Source organism: Ranitomeya variabilis, chromosome 4, assembly GCF_051348905.1.
Source record: "Ranitomeya variabilis isolate aRanVar5 chromosome 4, aRanVar5.hap1, whole genome shotgun sequence".
Taxonomy (NCBI): Eukaryota; Metazoa; Chordata; class Amphibia; order Anura; family Dendrobatidae; genus Ranitomeya; species Ranitomeya variabilis.
The window spans coordinates 248737429-248760831 of record NC_135235.1 but is presented as its reverse complement, the minus strand read 5'-3'; the positions used below and the strand labels follow the sequence as shown (position 1 = coordinate 248760831).

The following is a 23403-nucleotide window of genomic DNA, read 5'->3' as shown; positions in this document are numbered from 1 at the left end:
CCGTGTGTCCGGGTGAAAACTGGCATGTCTGCGTGTTATGCACACGTACAGACGGTACGTGAAAACACGCTGACATGTGCATAGACCCATTCATTTGAATGGGTCTACGTGTGTCAGTTTTCTCTCGTACTGGAGACTGTCACCACACATACCGGAGACACTGACATGTGAAAGCTTCCTCAGTCACAGCTTTGAACACTTCTGGGTGTATGCATTGTAAATGTCTTTTTTAGATAGGATGCTTTTGTAGGAGCATTTTTATCACTTCCTGAGTATACACTGATAATGAGCTCACAGCATTTGTTTTCATCTGTCATACACTGACACACAAAATATTTTTTGTCTTTAGTTAATGTGAAATTCTCAAATACATCTGACTTCATAGGTAGCTTATTAGACGTTTTGTAATCATATAAATTTGCTCTCAAAGAAATTGTAATTCCTGCAAAAATAGGTGATCATGTATAATTTTCGATATAAATAAAACAAACTTTGCATATATCAGTAGTACAGCGTTTTCCTTATACAGCTCTGGCAAAAATTAAGAAACCACCACACCAAATCCCTGTCATGGCCGCCCAATCTCCAGACCTGAACCCCATTGAAAACCTCTGGAATGTAATCAGGAGGAAGATGGATAGTCACAAGCCATCAAACAAAGAAGAACTGCTGACATTATTGTACCAGGAGTGGCATAAGGTCACCCAGGAGCAGAGTGAGAGACTGGTGGAAAGCTGCCAAGACGCAGGAAAGCTGGGATTAGCAATCATGGTTATTCCACAAAATATTGATTTCTGAACTCTTCCTGAGGTAAAACATTAGTATTGTTGTTTCTAAATGATTATGAACTTGTTGTTTTGTTGTTGTTTTTTTGCATTATTTGAGGTCTGTAAGCACTGTTTTTTTTATTTTTTTTTTATTTGGACCATTTCTCCTTTTCAGAAAAAAACAAAATTTATTGCTTGGAACTTCAGAGGCATGTTATCAGAAGTTTATAGACTAAACAAGCAATTTACATTGTATTCAAAATTATACCTATAAAGAGAAAAATCAGACAAACTGAACATTTTGCAGTGGTCTCTTCATTTTTGCCAGCACTGTATATCGGGCTGATAATCGTGAACATTCGTCTTCGATTATCGGCCCAATTAATTGGGTCTGGGGAAGATTTTTACCCTTAACAAGCACTTATCTGCTCTATGGGTAGGTTCAGGGCGCCTCTATCTACTTGTAAGCCCCCTCCACACCTCCCTACACAATATATAGCTGTCGGGATCGTTCAGCCCACATCTATCTCTCCTGAGTCTTTCATACACCGGAGCGCTTAGCTTGCCTACGGGATCATCGGAGTTATCTTTTAGAAAACAAAAGGGACAGCCATCAGAAATCCGATGTGTTTGATCTTTCTCTCCCCCCAACATTATCTGTTGGAGGAGAGTTGGGAGGTCCCCCACACCAACATTAGCGGGTGCGGACTACATTACTGTTATGTAATACATTATGATTCGATGACTGCTGAAGACATGGCTCTGACCTATTATTTTCGTTTTGTATACTCTCCTTATATTCAGATGCAATGTGAGAACGCCTGAAGATGTCCTGGTATTAGGTTAATTCCCCCGAGTTGCTCGCTGCCCATTACACCAAGTGTCATTTACTTATATCACTGATCCCTGTCTTATAATTCTAAGGTTGACTTTCAGCGAACGAAGTTCACCTTCTGAAGAAGTTACATGTGTTACGTTGTGTCAGCACCTGAAGGTGAAGGTGTGTGTAAAACTGATGTGATGCCTCGGCAATGTGTGAACATGGCAAATTAGTGACGCCGTCACATCGGTGGAATGTCCGATCGCATATTCAAGTCCCGCGGGCACAACAGGTCTGCAATGAAGTCACTCGCACAGACGTCTGCAATTAAAGTGGCTGTGAATGTCAGTCAATTAATTAATCATCTAATTAAAAGTTTAATTTTCCAGTGTATTACAGATGACACTACATATAATAGTAATGTAATGTTTATTTGATTTTTTTCTTTTTGCAAATCCTTGGTTTAAATCACAATGGCACATAAATATTGAGAGCTGATTTTATAGCATTACTTTTCATACATTGTGTCCATGTTAAGCCTCAGTTCTGCAGTGACTTTAAAGCTAGGACTAAAAGGTGACACTGAAATCACGGCACATATTGCAACGTTGAATGTGACAGTTTCCAGTGATGTTGCCTCATCACCACGACACAGTCTCAAATGTTTCCAAATATGTTGGATTTTTCATTCCTGGTTCACTTTCTATACACTTCGATTCAAGTCGCACGTGACGTGTGTGGAACTTGTCTGCCACTTGGTTGTTCTTACAGAAAAATCCGAGCTACTTTCTGGAGACTTGCGGTCATGTATCCCTAGCCTTACAGTACAGACCTGGGAGATGGATACAGAAGTCTCTGAAGAGCCCATTGCAGAAGCCCATTAAGTCATGGTGTCTCACCATACAGTGTTTCTTTGGCCTCCTCTATCTTATACAGTGGGAATCATTTGGATTTTCTTTTCCTGTGGAGCTTATATTGCAGCCTTTATGTATATGTATTAAGAAAATACTGATGATTCACGTGGCTAATGATAGGTCTACACTGCTGATATCTATAGATCAGGAAGTATTTTGCTTTCCTAATTGCCATTTACTTTCTATCTTATAAAATTATTATTACTAGAAAAGGCTTAGAGACAATCTGCCATTTCTCTCTTATCCCTGCAGGACCTAGTGTAACAGAGTTGTGCATGCTGCAGGATTACTAAAGTGCTGTAGTTCTGCATTCCCGTGAGTGCTAAACAGAGGTTTGAGTCCTAAAATTTGTATCCCTGGGCAGCAAATTTCTGCTCACTGTATCTTTAAGGGGCTGTGAAATGAGTAGGACCAGCGAATATATGAATATATACTGCATTATACTACATGTAAGTATACCATACGAACACTATGTATGCAGAAGTCAACATATTCGGCTTAGTGTTATACATAAATTGTGATTTTTGTGCTCTGCTTACATTATTGTGGTAATAGTATGAAAAATACTTATCCTATAAAAGATATAATTTTTACACTTAATATATATCGATAAGGTAGTTACTGTATTGTATGTTTTTTTGCAAGCCATCTTTCTCTTTTCGCCTATCTGTTTAGTTGACGGATATTTAGGGTATGTGCACACGTAAGAATTTCTTGCAGAAATATCCTGACAAAAACCGGACATTTCTGCAAGAAATCCGCATGCGTTTTTTTTTGTTGCAAAAAATCCGCAAAATTAATGAACATGCTGCTTTTTTTACCGCGATGCGTTTTTTTTCACTGAAAAAAACATATCATGTGCACAAAAATTGCAGAATGCATTCTAAATGATAGGATGCATATGTATGCGTTTTTATAGCAAAAAAAAAAAAAAGGAAAAATCCTGAACGTGTGCACATAGCCTAAATGAGACATTTGAGGACTTTGTTTGGATATTTTTCTTTCTCATAGAGAAGTTTTACAAATAATCCATGTGGACTCTTTCTAGCTCCTCATGGAAAAACCATATGCCCTCCCAGAAATAAACCAACCAAGCCTTTACATTTGTGTTTCACTTGCTCCGTCGGTCTCTGAAATCTCTGTGACGCTGAAGGCAGGGTTGTCATAGCCCATCTTCAGCTTGATTTTGGCCTCCCTCTCATTGTACATACAGAATGCACAGTGTGGAGTCTCCACCTCGATAGTCTTGCTGAAGTTACTGAAGTCTACGCGATACTTTCCTTCCTTGGTTTTTGACACGATTGGGGCAAATCTAAACCCCCAGAGCACTTCCTCAGGGATGTAAGAAGTTCGGACCTGGCAGGTGGCACTTGTCGCCTCCACTGTGCCATCTAAAAAGACCACAATCTCAAAATCATGTTGTAATAAAGTCTCTGCTGACATCTCAAAGAAAGGGCTGCGTTTATCAATCACATGGTAAATTGTCAGTGGAGACACAAAAAAGAGGTTCTCGTTTCCTGCGTCCACTACGAACTCAATATTGACTTGATCCAAGATGATCGTTTCCCCCTCTGGGGTGAGCGTCGTTTTCAGCAATTTTCCATAAATATGGCTCCCGATCAGAAGACTTTTCCTGAGATTTGCCACTCTGATAAGTAGACATAGCTTTCCACCTCTCTTACTAATTACCGCATTCTTGCTGAAAGTGATTGTCTTGCCTCTCTTTTTGGGTCTCGAGATTTTAGCTAGGATGGCTCCACACATGAAAGAGTTAATAATGACCCCCAAAATTGACTGAGCGACCAGCAGGAATATAGCTGTCCCACACTGCTCCGTCACACAGCGAAAGCCATAGCCGATGGTGACTTGGGTTTCCAAAGAGAAGAGAAATGAAGAAGTCAGTCCATTAATATTTTCAACACATGGCGTGTGATTAGCTGGTGGGTCAAACTCCGGAAGGTCTTTATGTAAGTAGGCGACGGCGTACCACAGCAAGCCAAACAGGAACCAGCTCCCGAGAAAGGCTGAGATGAAGATGGTCATCTTGTACCTCCATTTCAGGTCTAGGACAGTGGTCCAGATGTCAGCCAAGAACGCGACCTGTTCTTCAACATTACCAAACTCAATGTTGCACCTTCCATCTTTAGACACCAGTCGTGCCCGGCGTCGCTTGTTTTCTTTGAGGTGGATGTTGAATATCTTCCTCAGGTAGGAGAGCATCCTGCAATGACAGGGATAATATCAGTGTGACAAGTTGTTACAGGCAGACAGGACTGTGATGTGATGGATCAGCGGTTATATATTACATGAAGAATACTACTGGGATTGATGCCAGAGTTTGGTGCTGGCTATTGCTGCTCTTCCTGTTCATCCGCATCAACATTCAAATAAACATTGGTGATCTCGACCTATAGGGATGATGCCCGGCCTCGCTGGATATCTGACCTTTCTGACAGTATAACGTGGATTTCTAGATACATACCATACCAATGTAGTTTTCCTGTACTTCTTTCTCCAAGTTCTAAGATCAGCACTGAAGTTACATTTTTACTTCTCCTTGTGGTTGGGACACTGGGGACGACCTGGTAACCGCTTTGTGATTAACATTTACTGTACATTTAATGATTGCAGAGTCATGTTAATGGTTATTTCAGTCCTTGCTGGGCGTGTTGGTGAAACAGTAATCGTCCTGCCACTGATATGAGAAGTAACTGGCCTGCACTCTGCACTATTATTCCGTGTTGGCTATGCCATCCTTTCTCTACTGGTGATCCTCGTTGGCTGTAGATGCTTTGTTAACCCTTAAATATCATTATATAGAATGCTGTATTGACCTTACTATCTTTAGATCTACTCTGTCATGCCCTAACTGAGTAACTACAGAGTATTACCGCCATGTCCGCCAGCGCTCCGGCCTCCTGACGGGCTGCTAAGATCAGGGCGCGCCGCGCTGTTACTATGCTCCCGGCCTTGCAGCCTCCCCAGGTCCCTTGCTGTCCGCACATGCGCACTCTTAGGCCTCAGCCGCGTGCTAGCAGGATGCACTAGGCTTCTGCCAGTCCTGACCCGGAAGTGATCTTGCTGGGCACCCGGTGTCAGATATATCAGATGGCTTCAGCCATTCCTCAGCACCTGATTATTATTTCCTGCAGTTGCCTGTGTAGGTGCTCTGCCAGGTCCTTGTACGCTTCCAGTGCATGCTCTGCTCTGTCCCTGAACACTTTCCTGTGCGTGCTCTGCTCTGTCCCTGTACACTTTCCTGTGCGTGCTCTGCTCTGTCCCTGTACACTTTCAGTACGTGCTCTGCTCCGCTCTGTCCCTGTACGCCCTCCAGTGCGTGCTCTGCTCTGTCCCTGTACGCCCTCCAGTGCGTGCTCCGCTCTGTCCCTGTACGCCCTCCAGTGCATGCTCTGCTCTGTCCCTGTACGCCCTCCAGTGCGTGCTCTGTCCAGGATCTCTCCTCACCCTCTGCCTTGTCCAGGACCCCGAGTCTCCCCGTGGCTACTCTGCTCTGTCTCGTTCTTGGGGAGTACCCTGAATCTTCTTGTTGTCCTCGAGCCGTCCCTCTGGCACTAGCTATTGCGGTTTGTCTTCCTCCTGGACCTGCCCCTAGCTGTCCCTGTATAGGGGTCGGTTCCATCTGGCTGGCTTGCCCAGGATCGTCCGGCACCGCGATCCAGTGGGTCCACTCTTGGTTTCATAACACACAGGATGTAGAAGCATGGCATTCCTGCCTGGACTTCCAGTTTCCTTATCACAATTCCTATAACAATGCACCTGGTGCCACCAGACGGTGGGCAGCATTTTTCTACCTCACCCTGAGCCAGCAGTTAATGACCCTGGCACAACACTCACAGCTCAGGCCCAGTGTGATTCTGTAGCTCAGTATTTCATCCTTGCTAATGTTTTTTAATTTTTCTTTTAGAAAAAGTTTAAAATAAGAACTCAAAATTGTCATGCAGTATATTTCTTTTTTGTTAAATATGACCCTTAGCTGAAGCTGAAATATTGTCTATATCGCACCTGTACTTTCCAGTTGGATCGGTATCACGCGCTGCATCCAGAATACGACTGCTGCAGTTTGGCTGAATTCTGACTGTGATAATACCCAAACGCTAAAGGTTGCTTTACTCTGGCATATGAGTCTGTTGAATACAGTGCTGGTCACCATTATTAGCACCCCTTCTTATGAAATCTTCAGAAATAAATGGAAATGTACCATAGTTATGTCCTCAGGATTTTTCGGTTCATGATCCAAAGTAATACAAAAATAAAACATTGTTTTTCAACTTGCATGTTGCAATTTCAAGGAAAAAACAGAATAAGCAGCATGTGCCGCAATAAAGGCAGTTAATACTGGGTTGTACACCCTTTGACATTGACCACATCCTCCAAACATTTCTTGTAGCCATCTAGAAGCTTCTTGCACTTCTCAGCTGGTATTTTCTCCCACTCTTTGCAGTTTATTTAAGCTCTTGAATGTTTGCAGGGTTCTTTTTCCCAATGGCAGATTTCAGCTTGCTGCAAACTTTTTTGAGGTCAGGACTCATTGATGGACATTTTAAAACAGTCAGTTTTTTTTTGTTCTTCAACCATTCCTGTGTCCTTTTGGATGTGTGCTTTGGGTCCTGGTCTTGCTGGAGGACCCATGATCTTCAACTCCAACCAAGTTTTCTTACACACTGTCATTTCGCTCTAAATTCTCTTGATCATTCTCTGATTTCATGATTCCTGTGATACAGTCAAGTCCTCCAAGTATCAGATGCAGAAAAGTAACCCGAAAAATTATGGATCCTTCACCATGCTTAACTGTTGGTAGGGTGTTCTTTTCCATCTAAGCTTCATTGCGCCCTCTGTAAGCAAACTGTTGCTTTGCATTGCCAAAAAGCTCTATTTTTGTTTAATCTGTCCACAGAACATTTTCCCAGCTGGATTGTGGTTTGCACTCTTTGGCAATAATCGGTCTTTTTTTTAATTTATTTTTTTTATGTATTTTCTTCAGCAATGGTTTCTTCCTTAGCGTTCGCCCATACAGCTCTGTTTGGTTTAGTGTGCGGCGTATGGTATTTGTTGAAACCATAAGCCCAGACTGTTCAAGGTTGTCCTTCAGATCTTAGGATGTTTGGCGTGGTATTTTTCCCATCATTCGCACCAGCTTTCGAAGACAACTATCCATTTTCCTCTTTCCCCTACGTCCAGGGAGGCTCTTGATGGTTCCATACTTGTCAAACTTCTTAATGACATTGCACACTGTTGAAACTGGGATACCAAGGTTTTTGGAGATGGCCTTCTACACTTTGGAAGTCTTTTGTTTGCTAATAATAATTGTGATGTCCTCAGACAGCTCTTTTGTCTTCACCATTGTGACAAAGGAACAAGGATTACCATGTGTTTTTTTTTTAAACACTGAAGTCCTCATTCATTGGCTAATTCATGTCACATGGACACCGACACTCATGGGTGATTCTCATTCTCATGCCAGGTTTTTCTATTGTTGCCTCTCATTTTTTTTTGTTTTAATTATTGTTTATCATTTGCTCTCTTGTATTTAACACAAGTGCTCTATACAAAACAATCTGTTTCACTGGATTCATTTTATTTCAGGAGATATTCCACATTATGTACTTACACTTCATGGGTGCCAATAACGATGAGCAGGACGGTATACCGCTACTTTTGCATGTAGTATGTTTTAGAACAGAAGGATCTGAGACTATTAAAGGGAACCTGTCACCCCGTTTTTCAAGATGAGGTAAAAATAGCGTTAAATAGGGGCAGAGCTGTGCTTTACATTAGTGTATTTTTTTGTGCCTTTATTCCCCACCTATGCTGCCGAAATACCTTTGTAAAGTCGCCGTTTTGGGCTGTCACTCACGCTGGTCTGGTCATATGGGTGTGGTGACATCGCTGTTTCTCCCCCAGATCCTGCTCATCTTTCCGTTGGTGGCGTAGTGGTGTGTGCATGCCCAACAGGCGAATCCACTGCGCAGCTGAAGGAAAAGAGCGCGATTTGCGCTATTCAGCAATTTATCGGTGGGCGCGGCCATCCTCCTGAGGCCGCGCGTGCGCAGATGGTAGTGCTCGGCTTCCCGGGGCTTCAGGAAAATGGCCGCGGGATGCCGCGCGTGCACAGATGGAGATCGCGGCGGCCATTTTCCTGAAGCCGAGATGCGAACTCTGCTTCAGGAAAATGGCCGCCGCGATCTCCATCTGCGCACGCGCGGCATCCCGCGGCCATTTTCCTGAAGCCCCGGGAAGCCGAGCACTACCATCTGCGCACGCGCGGCCTCAGGAAGATGGCCGCGCCCACCGATAAACCGCTGAATAGCGCAGATCGCGCTCTTTTCCTTCAGCTGCGTAGTGGATTCGCCTGTTGGGCATGCGCACACCACTACGCCACCAACGGAAAGATGAGCCTGATCTGGGGGAGAAACAGCGATGTCACCACGCCCATATGACCAGACCAGCGTGAGTGACAGCCCAAAACGGCGACTTTACAAAAATATTTCGGCAGCATAGGTGGGGAATAAAGGCACAAAAAATACGCTAATGTAAAGCACAGCTCTGCCCCTATTTAACGCTATTTTTATCTCCTCTTGAAAAAAAACGGGGTGACAGGTTCCCTTTAATGTGTATGAGCAAGAATATAGAAATGTATGCATGCTCGCAGGGCTGTTAATAACTGGTTATCTTCGTTCTCCTGATATAACTTCCTCATGCCTGCAGACAGGTCAGCATCATACGTTCACATTGCAGCCCATTTACGGTTATAATTTGTACTCTCCTGATCAGTCGCAACAATAATTATGCAATGTAAAAGCACAAACTCTAAACATATTGTTTAGCACTAATTCTAATCGGTCATGTATGAAAATAATAACGATTGTGAGATAGGATGAAAATAAACATTTGTAGCACACGTCCCAGCTGCAATGTTATTTAAAGGGTTTCTCTACAAACTGCACATATTGCCTCTCCGCCGGATGGATGATAAATGTGTGATAATTTTGAGTCCAGCTGCTGAAGGTTGGTGATTAATATGAGATCTGTGGTGGTCCAGCACCTACACTGATCAGCTGCTACAAGCTTGCAGCTGCAAAAACGCATCTCCATTCAGTGTGTAGCGCAGGGGCGGACATACCGCCGGAGCAACTGCATCGGGGACCGTAGGTGGAGCCGGGGAGAGAGCAGCGCAGATTGCCCTCATAAGCAGCGTACCGGACAGGGAGGGGGCCCAGACACTTGCACAGGGGAGCCAAGCTGTCAGTGTCCGCCCCTGGTGTAGCGGCCACTGCCGAGTACTATAGAGCAGCTCTTATTTTCCTGGTGTAGCGGCCTCTGCCGGTTACTGTAGAGTAGCTCTTATTTTCCTGGTGTAGCGGCCACTGCCGGGTACTGTAGAGCAGCACTTATTTTGCTGGTGTAGCGGCCACTGCCGGTTACTGTAGAGCAGATCTTATTTTCCTGATGTACCGGCCACTGCCGAGCAGCTCTTATTTTCCTGGTGTACCGGCCACTGCCGGGTACTGTAAAGCAGCTCTTATTTTCCTGGTGTAGCGGCCACTGCGGGGTGCTGTAGAGCAGCTCTTATTTTCCTGGTGTAGCGGCCACTGCCGGGTACTGTAGAGCAGCTCTTATTTTCCTGGTGTAGCGGCCACTGCCGGGTACTGTAGAGCAGCACTTATTTTGCTGGTGTAGCGGCCGGTACATACATTACTGATCCTGAGTTACATCCTGTATTATACTCCAGAGCTGCACTCACTATTCTACTGGTGTAATCACTGTGTACATACGTTACATTACTGATCCTGAGTTACATCCTGTATTATACTCCAGAGCTGCACTCACTATTCTACTGGTGCAGTCACTGTGTACATATGTTACATTACTGATCCTGAGTTACATCCTGTATTATACTCCAGAGCTGCACTCACTATTCTGCTGTGCAGTCACTGTGTACTGTAAAGCTGTAGTAGCATTGTACGCAGTGAAGAAGCAGTGACCCACAAATTCAAACACAAAAGTCTCTTTTAATGTGTTTCTTCACAGCATTAAAGTCCAATTCACATAAATGCATATAACTTCAGTGGATAGTATCAGTGACCAGTTTACACCGGTTCAAAGCAATAGATATCACATGGCTTTAGATTTGCGGTCCCTAAACAGGCCAGACTTCCCTTGTCCAGTTTCCCTGGGCGACCGCACACCATCTCAAAGTCTCTATACGTCTCCATACACACAGCCTCATATGTTGCAGACACTACACACGCCAGCCCTCCTCTGACTAGTTCTCGGTATCCTGCATCGCTGTATCACAGTCTCTTTACAGACTCTTTACTTACACAGTCGTACACAGTTCAGGATATCCTCCGGATAGCAGCCGGGCACCATATCCACCTGTTAGCAATCGTTGCACATGCTAGTCCTCTTTCGGGCACAGGACATCCACCTCCGGTCACAGGACTGTCCACATCCGAGACCAGTACCATGGACGACTAGCACCTCTGAACGCTGCGGGTGCTGGCTCTGCTGGCCTCCATGCACTCTGCAGACCAGCACACACCAGACTGACACTGACGGGCACCTCGCACACCTGACACGGCCTGACACACCCATACCCCTTACTGCAGGGTTTCTAAACACACACAAACCTGTGGCCTTCAGCCACCTGGAAAACCCGGACCATAAATCCGTGACTCTCATTCACACCTATGGACTTCATCCGTCTGCATGCACATTCTGGGGAGAACAAAAAGCGCCCCCTAGCTGTATCAGAGGCCACAGCCTCACAGTACATACATTACATTACTGATCTGAGTTAAATTCTGTATTATACCCCAGAGCTGCACTCACTATTCTGCTGGTGCAGTCACTGTGTGCATAAATTACATTACTGACTCTGTATTATACTCCAGAGCTGCACTCACTATTCTGCTGGTGCAGTCACTGTGTGCATAAATTACATTACTGACCCTGTATTATACTCCAGAGCTGCACTCACTATTCTGCTGGTGCAGTCACTGTGTGCATAAATTACATTACTGATCCTGAGTCACATCCTGTATTATACCCCAGAGCTGCACTCACTATTCCGCTGGTGCAGTCACTGTGTACATACATTACATTACTGATCCTGAATTATATCCTGTATTATACCCCAGAGCTACACTCACTATTCTGCTGGTGCAGTCACTGTGTACATACATTACATTACTGATCCTGAGTTACCTCCTGTATTATACCCCAGAGCTGCACTCACTATTCTGCTGGTGCAATCACTGTGTACATACATTACATTACTGATCCTGAGTTACCTCCTGTATTATACTCCAGAGCTGCACTCACTATTCTGCTGGTTCAGTCACTGTGTACATACATTACATTACTGATCCTGAGTTACCTCCTGTGTTATACCCCAGAGCTGCACTCATTATTCTGCTGGTGCAATCACTGTGTACATACATTACATTACTGATCCTGAGTTACATCCTGTATTATACTCCAGAGCTGCACTCACTATTCTGCTGGTGCAGTCACTGTGTACATACATTACATTACTGATCCTGAGTTACCTCCTGTATTATACTCCAGAGCTGCACTCACTATTCTGCTGGTGCAGTCAGTGTGTACATACATTACATTACTGATCCTGAGTATTATACCAGGGGTGTGGAATGTCCATTTTTGTGGAGTCCAAATCGGTATAAAACGTAATGACTCCCATCATCTTTAACACACTGGGTTCAGTGCAGGATGTGCTGTAAATGTTTTCATATAAATGTGGGAAAGTTATGAAATGTCCTATAAATGTCTGTTCTGTTCCTGATCTCAGGATCTCAGCTGCACTTTATGTAATTAGTAGTGAGGCAGTGCTGAGGTATGGGGAGATGAAGAGTCGGAGGTTTGCCTTAGCGGCTCCACCACCCTGTTTTATCCTCCGGAGCTGCAGTTACAATTTGAGGCTTCAGAGCTGAAGTTGTTCAGCATTTTCTTTGTCTCTTAGAATAGCTCTATATATCCGTTGTAATATGGAGGTTTAACCCCTTCCCGACCCATGACGCCTATGTGGCGTCATGGAATGATCGCATCCCTGCAGATCGGGTGAAAGGGTTAACTCCTATTTTACCCGATCTGCAGGGAGAGGGGGAGTTGTACTTCAGCCTGGGGGGGTGGCTTTGCCCCCACGTGGCTACGATCGCTCTGATTGGCTGTTGAAAGTGCAACAGCCAATCAGAGCAATTTGCAATATTTCACCTATGAAAATGGTGAAATATTGCAATCCAGCCATGGCCGATGCTGCAATAGCATCTGCCATGGCTGGAAATCATGTTGTGGCCCCCCCCCACCACCCTTGATCTCCTCCCCAGTCCTCCGTTCTGTCCGGTACCCCCCTCCGTCCCCCTGTTCGCTACCCCGTGCTCCTGTCCGCTCCCCCGTGCTCCTGTCCGCTCCCCCCGTCCTCCGATCCCCCCCCCCTGTGCTCCGATCCACCCCACCACCACCCCCTCATACTTACCGAGCCTCCCGAAGTCGGTCCGTCTTCTCCCTGGGCGCCGCCATCTTCCAAGATGGCGGGCGCATGCTCAGTGTGCCCGCCGAATCTGCCGCCTGGCAGATTCGTTACAAGTACATTTTGATCGCTGTGGTAGGTTCTATCACAGCGATCAAAATAAAAAAAATAATAAATAAACCCCCCCCCCCCCCTTTATCACCCCCATAGGTAGGGACAATAATAAAATAAAGAAAATTTTTTTTTCTTTTTCCACTAGGGTTAGGGTTAGAACTAGGGGTAGGGTTAGAGTTAGGGGTAGGGTTAGGGGTAGGGTTAGGGTTATGGCATATGCACACAGTGCGGATTGGCCGCGGATCCGCAGCGGATTGGCCGCGGATCCGCAGCGGATTGGCCGCTGCGAATTCGTAGCAGTTTTACATCAGGTTTACAGTATCATGTACACCTATGGAAAACCAAATCCGCTGTGCCCATGGTGCGGAAAATTCCGTGCTGCGTTGTATTTTCCGCAGCATGTCAATTCTTTGTGCAGATTCCGCAGCGTTTTACACCTGTTCCTCAATAGGAATCCGCAGGTGAAATCCGCACAAAAAAAACACTGGAAATCTGCTGTAAATCCGCAGGTAAAGCGCAGTGCCTTTTACCTGCAAATTTTTCAAAAATCGTGCGGAAAAATCTCACACGAATCCGCAACGTGGGCACATAGCCTTAGGGTTAGGGTTGGAATTAGAGTTAGGGTTGGAATTAGGGCTAGGGTTAGAAATAGGGTTAAGATTAGGCTTGTGGTTAGGGTTACGGATAGGGTTAGGGGTGTGTTGGGGTTACAGTTGTGGTTAGGGTTGGGATTAGGGTTAGGGTTGAGATTAGGGTTAGGATTAGGATTGGAATTAGGGTTACGGGTGTGTTGGGGTTAGGGTTGTGGTTAGGGGTGTGTTGGGGTTAGGGTTGTGATTAGGGTTATGGCTACAGTTGGGATTAGGATTAGGGGTGTGTTGGGGTTAGTGTTGAAGTTAGAATTGAGGGGTTTCCACTGTTTAGGCACATCAGGGGTCTCCAAACGCAACATGGCGCCACCATTGATTCCAGCCAATCTTGCGTTCAAAAAGTCAAATGGTGCTCCCTCCCTTCCAAGCCCCGACGTGTGCCCAAACAGTGGTTTACCCCCACATTTGGGGTACCAACGTACTAAGGACAAACTGGGCAACAACTGTTGGGGTCCAATTTCTCCTGATACCCTTGCAAAAATAAAAAATTGCTTGCTAAAACATCTTTTCTGAGGAAAGAAAAATGATTTTTTATTTTCACGGCTCTGCATTGTAAACGTCTGTGAAGCACTTGGGGGTTGAACGTGCTCACCACACATCTAGATAAGTTCCTTGGGGGATCTAGTTTCCAAAATGGGGTCACTTGTGGGGGGTTTCTACTGTTTAGGCATATCAGGGGCTCTGCAAACGTAACATGATGCCCGCAGACCATTCCATCAAAATCTGCATTTCAAAACGTCACTACTTCCCTTCCGAGCCCCGGCATGTGCCCAAACAGTGGTTTACCCCCACATATGGGGTATCAGCGTACTCAGGAGAAACTGGGCAACAACTGTTGGGGTCCAATTTCTCCTGATACCCTTGCAAAAATAAAAAATTACTTGCTAAAACATAATTTTTGAGAAAAGAAAAATTATTTTTTATTTTCATGGCTCTGCGTTATAAACTTCTGTGAAGCACTTGGGGGTTCAAAGTGCTCACCACACATCTAGATTAGTTCCTTCGGAGGTCTAGTTTCCAAAATGGGGTCACTTGTGCGGGAGCTCCAATGTTTAGGCACACAGGGGCTCTCCAAACGCGAAATGGTGTCCGCTAATGATTGGAGCTAATTTTCCATTCAAAAAGCCAAATGGCGTGCCTTCCCTTCCGAGCCCTGCGGTGCGCCCAAACAGTGGTTTACCCCCACATATGGGGTATCATCGTACTCAGGACAAACTGGACAACAACATTTGGGGTCCAATTTCTCCTGTTACCCTTGGGAAAATAAAAAATTCTGGGCTAAAAATCATTTTTGAGGAAAGAAAAATTATTTTTTATTTTCACGGCTCTGCGTTATAACCCCCAGGTGCTTTACAGAAGTTTATAAGTGCTCACTATGCATCTAGATAAGTTCCTTAGGGGGTCTAGTTTCCAAAATGGGGTCAGTTGTAGGGGAGCTCCAATGTTTAGGCACACAGGGGCTCTCCAAACGCGACATGGTGTACGCTAATGATTGGAGCTAATTTTCCATTCAAAAAGTCAAATGGCACGCCTCCCCTTCCGAGCCTTGCCGTGCACCCAAACAGTGGTTTACCCCCACATATGAGGTATCGGCGTACTCAGGAGAAATTGCCCAACAAATTTTAGGATCCATTTTATCCTGTTGCCCATGTGAAAATGAAAAAATTGAGGCTAAAAAATTTTTGTGTGAAATAAAAGTACTTTTTCATTTTTACGGATCAATTTGTGAAGCACCTGAGGGTTCAAAGTGCTCACTATGCATCTAGATAAGTTCCTTAGGGGGTCTAGTTTCCAAAATGGGGTCAGTTGTAGGGGAGCTCCAATGTTTAGGCACACAGGGGCTCTCCAAACGCGACATGCTGTACGCTAATGATTGGAGCTAATTTTCCATTCAAAAAGTCAAATGGCACGCCTCCCCTTCCGAGCCTTGCCGTGCACCCAAACAGTGGTTTACCCCCACATATGAGGTATCGGCGTACTCAGGAGAAATTGCCCAACAAATTTTAGGATCCATTTTATCCTGTTGCCCATGTGAAAATGAAAAAATTGAGGCTAAAAAATTTTTGTGTGAAATAAAAGTACTTTTTCATTTTTACGGATCAATTTGTGAAGCACCTGAGGGTTCAAAGTGCTCACTATGCATCTAGATAAGTTCCTTGGGGGGTCTAGTTTCCAAAATGGGGTCACTTGTGGGGGAGCTCCAATGTTTAGGCACACAGGGGCTCTCCAAACGTGACATGGTGTCTGCTAGCGATGGAAATAATTTTTCATTGAAAAAGTCAAATGGCGCTCCTTCCCTTCCGAGCCCTGCCGTGCGCCCAAACAGTGGTTTACCCCCACATATGAGGTATCAGCATACTCAGAACAAATTGGACAACAACGTTCGTGGTCCAGTTTCTCCTTTTACCCTTGGGAAAATAAAAAAAATTTTGCTAAAAGATCATTTTTGTGACTAAAAAGTTAAATGTTCATTTTTTACTTCCATGTTGCTTCTGCTGCTGTGAAACACCTGAAGGGTTAATAAACTTCTTGAATGTGGTTTTGAGCACCTTGAGGGGTGCAGTTTTTAGAATGGTGTCACTTTCGGGTATTTTCAGCCATATAGAACCCTCAAACTGACTTCAAATGTGAGGTGGTCCCTAAAAAAAATGGTTTTGTAAATTTTGTTGTAAAAATGAGAAATCACTGGTCAAATTTTAACCCTTATAACTTCCTAGCAAAAAAAAAATTTGTTTCCAAAATTGTGCTGATGTAAAGTAGACATGTGGGAAATGTTATTTATTAACTATTTTGTGTCACATAACTCTCTGGTTTAACAGAATAAAAATTCAAAATGTGAAAATTGCGAAATTTTCAAAATTTTTGCCAAATTTCCATTTTTTTCACAAATAAACTCAGAAATTATCGACCTAAATTTACCACTAACATGAAGCCCAATATGTCACGAAAAAACAATCTCAGAATTGCTAGGATTCGTTGAAGCGTTCCTGAGTTATTACCTCATAAAGGGACACTGGTCAGAATTGCAAAAAACGGCAAGGTCATGAAGGGGTTAAGCTCGAAGAAACATGTGGTTGCCGTCAGCCATAACTTTCTCTTAAACATCTATGTTTTGTAGAGCTGCTGCACTTATTTGCAGGGGAGGATGGAGAGCGGCAGGTCCTTGATTTCCCGCTAATGATGGCATGTTCAGGAGAGGTAGCTGAGGTGTGGGGCGCGTACTGTGGATTCTGGTATTTCTCGCGGACAATATATGAACATCAATAACAACAACTTGTTTATGAAAAATAAATCTGTGAATTTTCTTCATATGTCCATAAATATTAGCCTTTTTTTTGTAAATTTTTGATGCCCCACATTCTGCTCCCATGATGCCTCCATAATGCCCTCAGTCCTCACATACAAATTAAGATATTCTATCCAATGGCTAATTGTAACAGCCATATAAATCCATTATAACTGCCAACCCTGGAGTGGCAGGACACTTATTAACCAGGTTAATGTTGCATGCACTTTCTTTTACTAAGAAGACATTATTTTGAGTTCCGCATGGAAAATTTCTTGTGTGGCAGTTTTGTATTCCTTCTGTTTCCTGCCTCTGAGCCAACTCATCTCAGGCCTTTACTGTGGGCACTCCAAGAAAATAAAAAAGGAACGTTGTTTTAGTGAATATGCAGTGTGGGGGTAAAAAAGGCGCTGGAAAAACAATGTTGCAATAGGGTCTTATCCCAATAACAAAAGATGTCAGTAGCCGGGAATTTGCTCTCCTGGGAAAGTTGTGTGACCACGACAATATGCTGGTAATGGCTGCTGAAGACCCCAGAGATGAGCCATGATAAATGAGGAGTTCTGCGCTGCCAAGAAGTCCAATATTGAAATCACAGATTGTGGATGAACAGAACCAGGAGAAAGCCGAGGGGGTTTTATTGTCCGCACATTTGGAAGTTCACGTACTTCTTCTTCAGGACAAACTACAATCACAACGGTTTCTTCTGAAGAAGAAGTCTGTGAACTTCCAAACTCGCTGGCAAAAAAAAAATGCACTTGAATTCCTCCTAGTTTCCGGGGTCTATTCATTCACTTTCTCCATTCTCAATATTAAACCTCTGGTCTCCGCAGAAATAAAACCGATTCCTTACTGAGTTATCCTGAATTTGTGTCTGACATTTTCATGTATGTATTTAGCATTTTGTCAAGTTTCAATACTTTCATCAATTATGAGTCCAATGGTGGCAACAAAAGTTGTTCTTCCTCGATGTGTCCATCCACTGAAGTGAGGCTGTTGGGACCCTGTTCTACCTCCTTTCTGTCAGTGTCCACCTGCTTTGTACAACATATGCAATGCAGTGGTGCCACTCTCAATAAATGGACACTGATAAAAAGGAGAGGAATTCTGGAAATAATCCCTGTATTTATATGATAACTGTAAGGACCGCTTAGGTGCCTTGCCTGGCTCACCCGGGGGCCGGCATCTTGCCAGGGGCCCCATCTTGCCAGACCTGCCTTCCACAATTGTGAAAATAAATGACTGATTCTTTAAGGAGTCCTGTTTCTGATCGCACACTCCTTCCCCTGCACGCTGCAAACATGTCCTGATTGCCACAATAAAGGACATTTAATCCTGGAAATGGTGAGTGCGGCTTTTTTCTCTTTCTATGGAATGGATCAACTACTATTCTTGTCCTTGCACCATCGTATTCCATTTTATTGACATAGCAAGCTGTTCTATCAAAGGGGAATACATTCTTTTTTATTAAAATAAAAAAAGCTGTGGTCTGGAGCTGCCGACTATTTCTCTCTTTCTGATAGTACAATACGTGCAAACTCGACTTAATACCACACAGACGTCACCATTTTAAATCTATTAAAACGGAATGTGAAATATTAGAAAATGTCACCTACAATTAACAATGACGCCCTCCAGTAGATATCCTACCAATCATTATTGCTCTGCAAACTAATCACACTAGATACATGGTCTCACGACTCCCTATTTATTCTGTGACACAATTTCAGCTAATATTGGAAATGTGAGTAATTAGTCCAAGAATTTCCCACATCTGTAACTCTAATCAATGACTCCTGTAGCCAGGAAGAGCAGTATTTTTAAACAAAGTTGTTTTTTCCTGGAAATCCTTCTTTTTGTGGAGGTTTTAAAGGGAAACCAACCCATCACCAGGCTTTCCCTATGAAAGCTGTTGCCGCTCTGTTGTGCAGCCTTTGATCTTTTTTATTTGACAAGTCCTGTCTATCTCTCTGGGAGCCTCGGATATCTGATTTACAGATCTGCAGTTGTGCTGCTCTGTATTATGGGCACCAAACAGTCCGATGGCCGTCTACGGTCCGTGCTCGTGTCGCCTCTCTGGTCTGTAACGCCGTCCCTCCTCCTTGGATAAAGTAGTAGACCTCATCCATGTCATTGCCATCACTTCCACAGGTATATGGCCAGTTTGTGTTCAGTCAGACCAATGTCATTCTATGGTCCCATTACTTTCGTGCTCGTTCCTGCGCGCTACCTCTGGGAGAGTGGGAATGGGGGCTTTATATCTTTATACATAGAGTTGGTATTTGGTTGTGCCACCTGACATGTTCACTTATTGCAATGAGGCAAGCTGTGTCTAAGACAATTAATGTTTTTTGGACTCCCAGTAACCACATTTTTCTACCCTGTGGTTGAAGAGACAGAAGTTTATGGGACAAGTCCGTGAAGTCGAAATGAACATTAACCTTCCTATTCTCACATATGTGGTAGACGTTTATTGTAAGCGGTAGTTTTCAGGGTGATTTTGTGATATCGTGAGATAACTATACATAGTATACATCTAGGTATAGTACGAGGGCAGTGTCCTGTAATTCTCAAATTCTTGGCTCAGTGGTTAGAATTGCAGTGTGGCTCAGTGGTTAGCACTGTTGCATTCAAGGTGCAAGGAGTTGACATGTTCTCACTGTGTTTGCGGGGGTCTCCTCCAATACTACAAGGACATGGTGATGGGGGATGTATATTGTGAGCCCCATTTATGATGTCTGTGAAGCGCTGAAGAATTAATGCCGCTATATAAGCAAGTGAAAATAAATCTGATCCCTTCACTAGTGTTATTGGCATTCCAGGATAGCATTATAAAGTCTAGGGGTCGGCCTTTTGGGTCCCGAGAAATCCAGGCTTCTTTACAGGTCCTATAGAAGGGTGAGCTGATTATCAGAGCTGTGACTCCATCATTCTGGGGATCCTGACCGCTCCACCTGCACCAGTCGTGAAGTTACCACATTCCCACCAGACTACTTGGTCTCATCATTTGATCAGCAGCAGCATACGTATATAAGAGCCTTTACATCTCCTGGCTTGGGGGTGACCCCGGCAGAGCTGTGGAATCCTGGGAACGATGTTTTTGCCTGATAAATTTTATATTTCTTAAATGTGACTGTGAAGAATTGGAGAAGAGACCCGCCACTTTTGTCCATGATGGAGTGGGGTATGCTGACAGCAGTGTGGAGCGAGGCTGTAGCCTCTCACTGTAAAGTACACAGGGTAAAATCTGCTTTCCTTCAGTGTGTTGCCGGCCTCAAATGGGAAAGCAAGTCAGACGTTCTTCCCGGCACAAAGTTTCCTCACAACTGTAGAAACTGACAGATCGGGGTCCCCAGTCTCTGTTAGGTGGCCATACATTAGTGATTTCTGGGGACTCGAAGGTAAAATCACAACCTGCCAGTTCAGCCCTGCTGCGACCTGTGGCACTGTCTGACCTTCCACTGATGAGATGCCATCTCTATGGTTTTCTAACGACGGTACAGTCTAACATGGACGATCAGCGTTTCCCCAATATGTGCTTGCTTGGTCGGTATCGGTCAGTGCCCGGGGGTCAGGGATAGGCACAGACAGTGGTCAGTAAATTGTCAAAGGTTGCCTTTTGGACAGTGTAAAATATCTAAGCTATGGCCGACTCAACACTGCGCCCAAATCATTAATTCTATAGATTAAGATTGGGACCACTTCTGTCCGTTAACACTTTCTTGTGACTAAGTCTTTACTGTGTGACTTTATTTCCTCCTAATAAGTGATTACTTCTTTATCTGCATTGTCGTGGAGCTTAGAAAGTGATGATGGATTTGCTGGGATGTGTTGTGCAGAGGGGTTAGGTGATCGCTCAGACCTGCTGACAGGTCACATTATAGAGAAACCTCATTGTAAAGGTTGTATTGTAGCATGGTGAACCCGAATTTAATCATGCCGGTTCACCACACAGGCTAATCCAGGGTGGCGCCAGCTGGATGATTGCCGTAGTGACGGTCCTATTTCTTCTATTATTTTATTTCTTGGGTGAATATAAAAGCTCTGGTTTGGAGCAATCAATTCATGGAGGGTTGTTGCATCTTCTTGACCATTTGTGACCTAGCGACAGGATTTGCCGTAAATGTCAGGTGCAGGTCGCTCCTCGCCCAGGTGTGCTTGGCAGGGTTTGGGACGCCCTTTGGAGTGAATGTAGGAAGCCACACATGCGATGTCTCCTCTTCATTCCTCGTGATGTGAGACGGGGGCCCTGTTCTGGACAGGTGCAGTTCTCTATGTGGGACCCACAAATATTCTTAATGGTCAGAATGGGAATCCCTTGTTAAGGGCTCATCCACAAAGCAGAGTACAAGCTGGGCTGTAGAGAGCCATGACCTGGCATCTGCAGAAGTCAGCAGAGCTAGACCGAAGCTTCTGGGGAATGGGATCTTCTACACTCGCAGGGTGCAGCAGGCCCCCGATAATAAATGCTAAAGCAGCACAGGTGCAAGCTACTGATGAGAGCAACCACCCACTCACCCAAACATTAGAGGGGTTGGCTGCCTAGTAGCAAAAATGCACACAGCTATGGCTTGCATAAGACACTATTTACATAGATAAATGTGAGTCTGCTCTTCATGTTGTGTTTTTTTTTTTTTAGTTTTTCTATGTTAGCTGAATGGGATCTTCTAACCTGCAGTCCTACTGAGGCATTGTCTGGCAGCGGGTGCTGTGTACGAGGCGTGACACCGGCGGTGATTATAGCACATCGGTGATTATAGGCTGCCTGGCCTCATCAGTGTCAGCCCACATGAAAGCCAGCAATCCTTGCCATGCTGTCTCACCAGTACTGTAATGATGGCCTTCAGCAGGATTCCCCTTCCTATGCTGAAAACGTGGCTCGCTGTCTCCACACATTGCTTGTGTCTGTTACATTAGATTACTAATAGAACATACGTAGCATGATGCCTCTTATGCCGGGACACATGGATCTGGGTGTGATCACTGTGCACCACAATTGTCTAAGCTAATGTTCCCTAGTCATCATCCACCAGCATGCCCATCATCATCCAGTCACCTGTCTAGTTCCTGCATTGCTCGCCTACTGACATCACCGTCACATTATCTGGAGCAGCGCTCATCCCCTGACAAAAGCCTCCAGCAGGACTCGCTCACAACTTGCAGATTTTATCAGTATGTCAAAGCCAAAATCAGGAAATATTGCAAAGAAGAGAAGCCATATAAATGGCTGCATTTTATCTCCTCGTGTTCTAGAATCCCGGCAAATTGTAACTGCAGTGTGTGAATGAGAGCTTATGCTGCGGCCACACGCACCGCCAGGAATTGGCCATAAATCCCTGAACTCCCCTTGAAAAGAAGACTTTTTTTCTTTTTAGTGACCAAAACAAGTAAAAATCGCTGCTTCTGATTTTTCTTTTTTTTTCGGGGGAGGGTGAGGAATCTTGTCAGATTATTGTAGTTCTGCGCATATCCCAGCAGTTCTCAGTGACCCCTGCAGTTTTTGTATCAGAATTCCTCTCTCCCTATATTCTCTTTCCAATCAGTTCCATGCAGCTGTATCACTGTGCTCTATTGCAATGATAATGAATGCCTTGTATACTCACCTGGTTGCTCCGTGTCTACAGACTCGCTGTGAACTATCTCCCTTTCCTAGGGCCGTCCTTATATACAGGTGTCAGCAGACTCGGGCTGCTTTATATGCTGGTCCGTGCTCAAAAAGAGAGGGTGGAGGTGAATGGCAGTAATAAATGTTATGGCCTCTACGTTAACCATTTCATTGTTACAGGCTTCACTGTTCATCATTTAATGGAAATGGAAAACCAGTGGATGGATCGATCATCACTGCCTTGGCGCACAGACTGGGGACTATTCTATGGAGCAGTCCCTACGTGCCCACCTTTACTGTTGTATGTAGTACCCCTATAGGTGTGCATAATGACTGGAGATTCTGAACTCTTCATTATGTTCTGCCCTGAAAGATGTTACACACATGACTGCGTGTGATAATTGTATCTGCTCAAAAATACCACCGGCTATTGAGAAATGTAAAGAACCCAAAGTGCTGCACTGCAGAGGGCAGTGATCTATTTCACGTGTTTATTTCTGTTAATGTTGATGATTATGGCTTACAGCCAATGAAATTCCAAAAGTCATTATCTCAGTATATTAGAATACTTTATAACACCAGCTTGAAAAATGATTGTAAATTCCAAAATGTTCCCTACTGAAATGTCTGTTCAGTAAATGCCCTCAATACTTGGTCGGGGCTCCTTTTGCATCAATTACTGCATCAATGCGGCGTGGCATGGAGGTGATCAGCCTGTGGCACTGCTGAGGGGTTAT

General features: G+C 44.4%; 2 protein-coding genes across 10 annotated transcripts in view; one reads left to right on the top strand and one right to left on the bottom strand.

Moving 5' to 3' along the window:
- KCNJ5 (potassium inwardly rectifying channel subfamily J member 5) overlaps positions 1 to 23403 on the top strand; it is a 125318-nt gene that overhangs the window by 46010 nt on the left and 55905 nt on the right. The gene's annotated exons all lie outside the window — the stretch shown is intronic.
- Positions 1578 to 22706, bottom strand: KCNJ1 (potassium inwardly rectifying channel subfamily J member 1). 3 transcript variants are annotated; one of them, XM_077249433.1, is made up of 2 exons: positions 22665 to 22706; positions 1578 to 4722 (listed from the first exon to the last, which is right to left on the bottom strand). In XM_077249433.1, exon 2 carries the CDS (start codon positions 4719 to 4721, stop codon positions 3600 to 3602), a length of 1122 nt encoding a protein of 373 aa, XP_077105548.1. In that variant the 5' UTR covers position 4722; positions 22665 to 22706; the 3' UTR covers positions 1578 to 3599. The 3 variants fall into 3 exon arrangements, with proteins under 3 accessions (XP_077105548.1, XP_077105549.1, XP_077105547.1); XM_077249434.1 differs by lacking the exon at positions 22665 to 22706 and adding an exon at positions 10844 to 11190; XM_077249432.1 differs by lacking the exon at positions 22665 to 22706 and adding an exon at positions 4984 to 5067.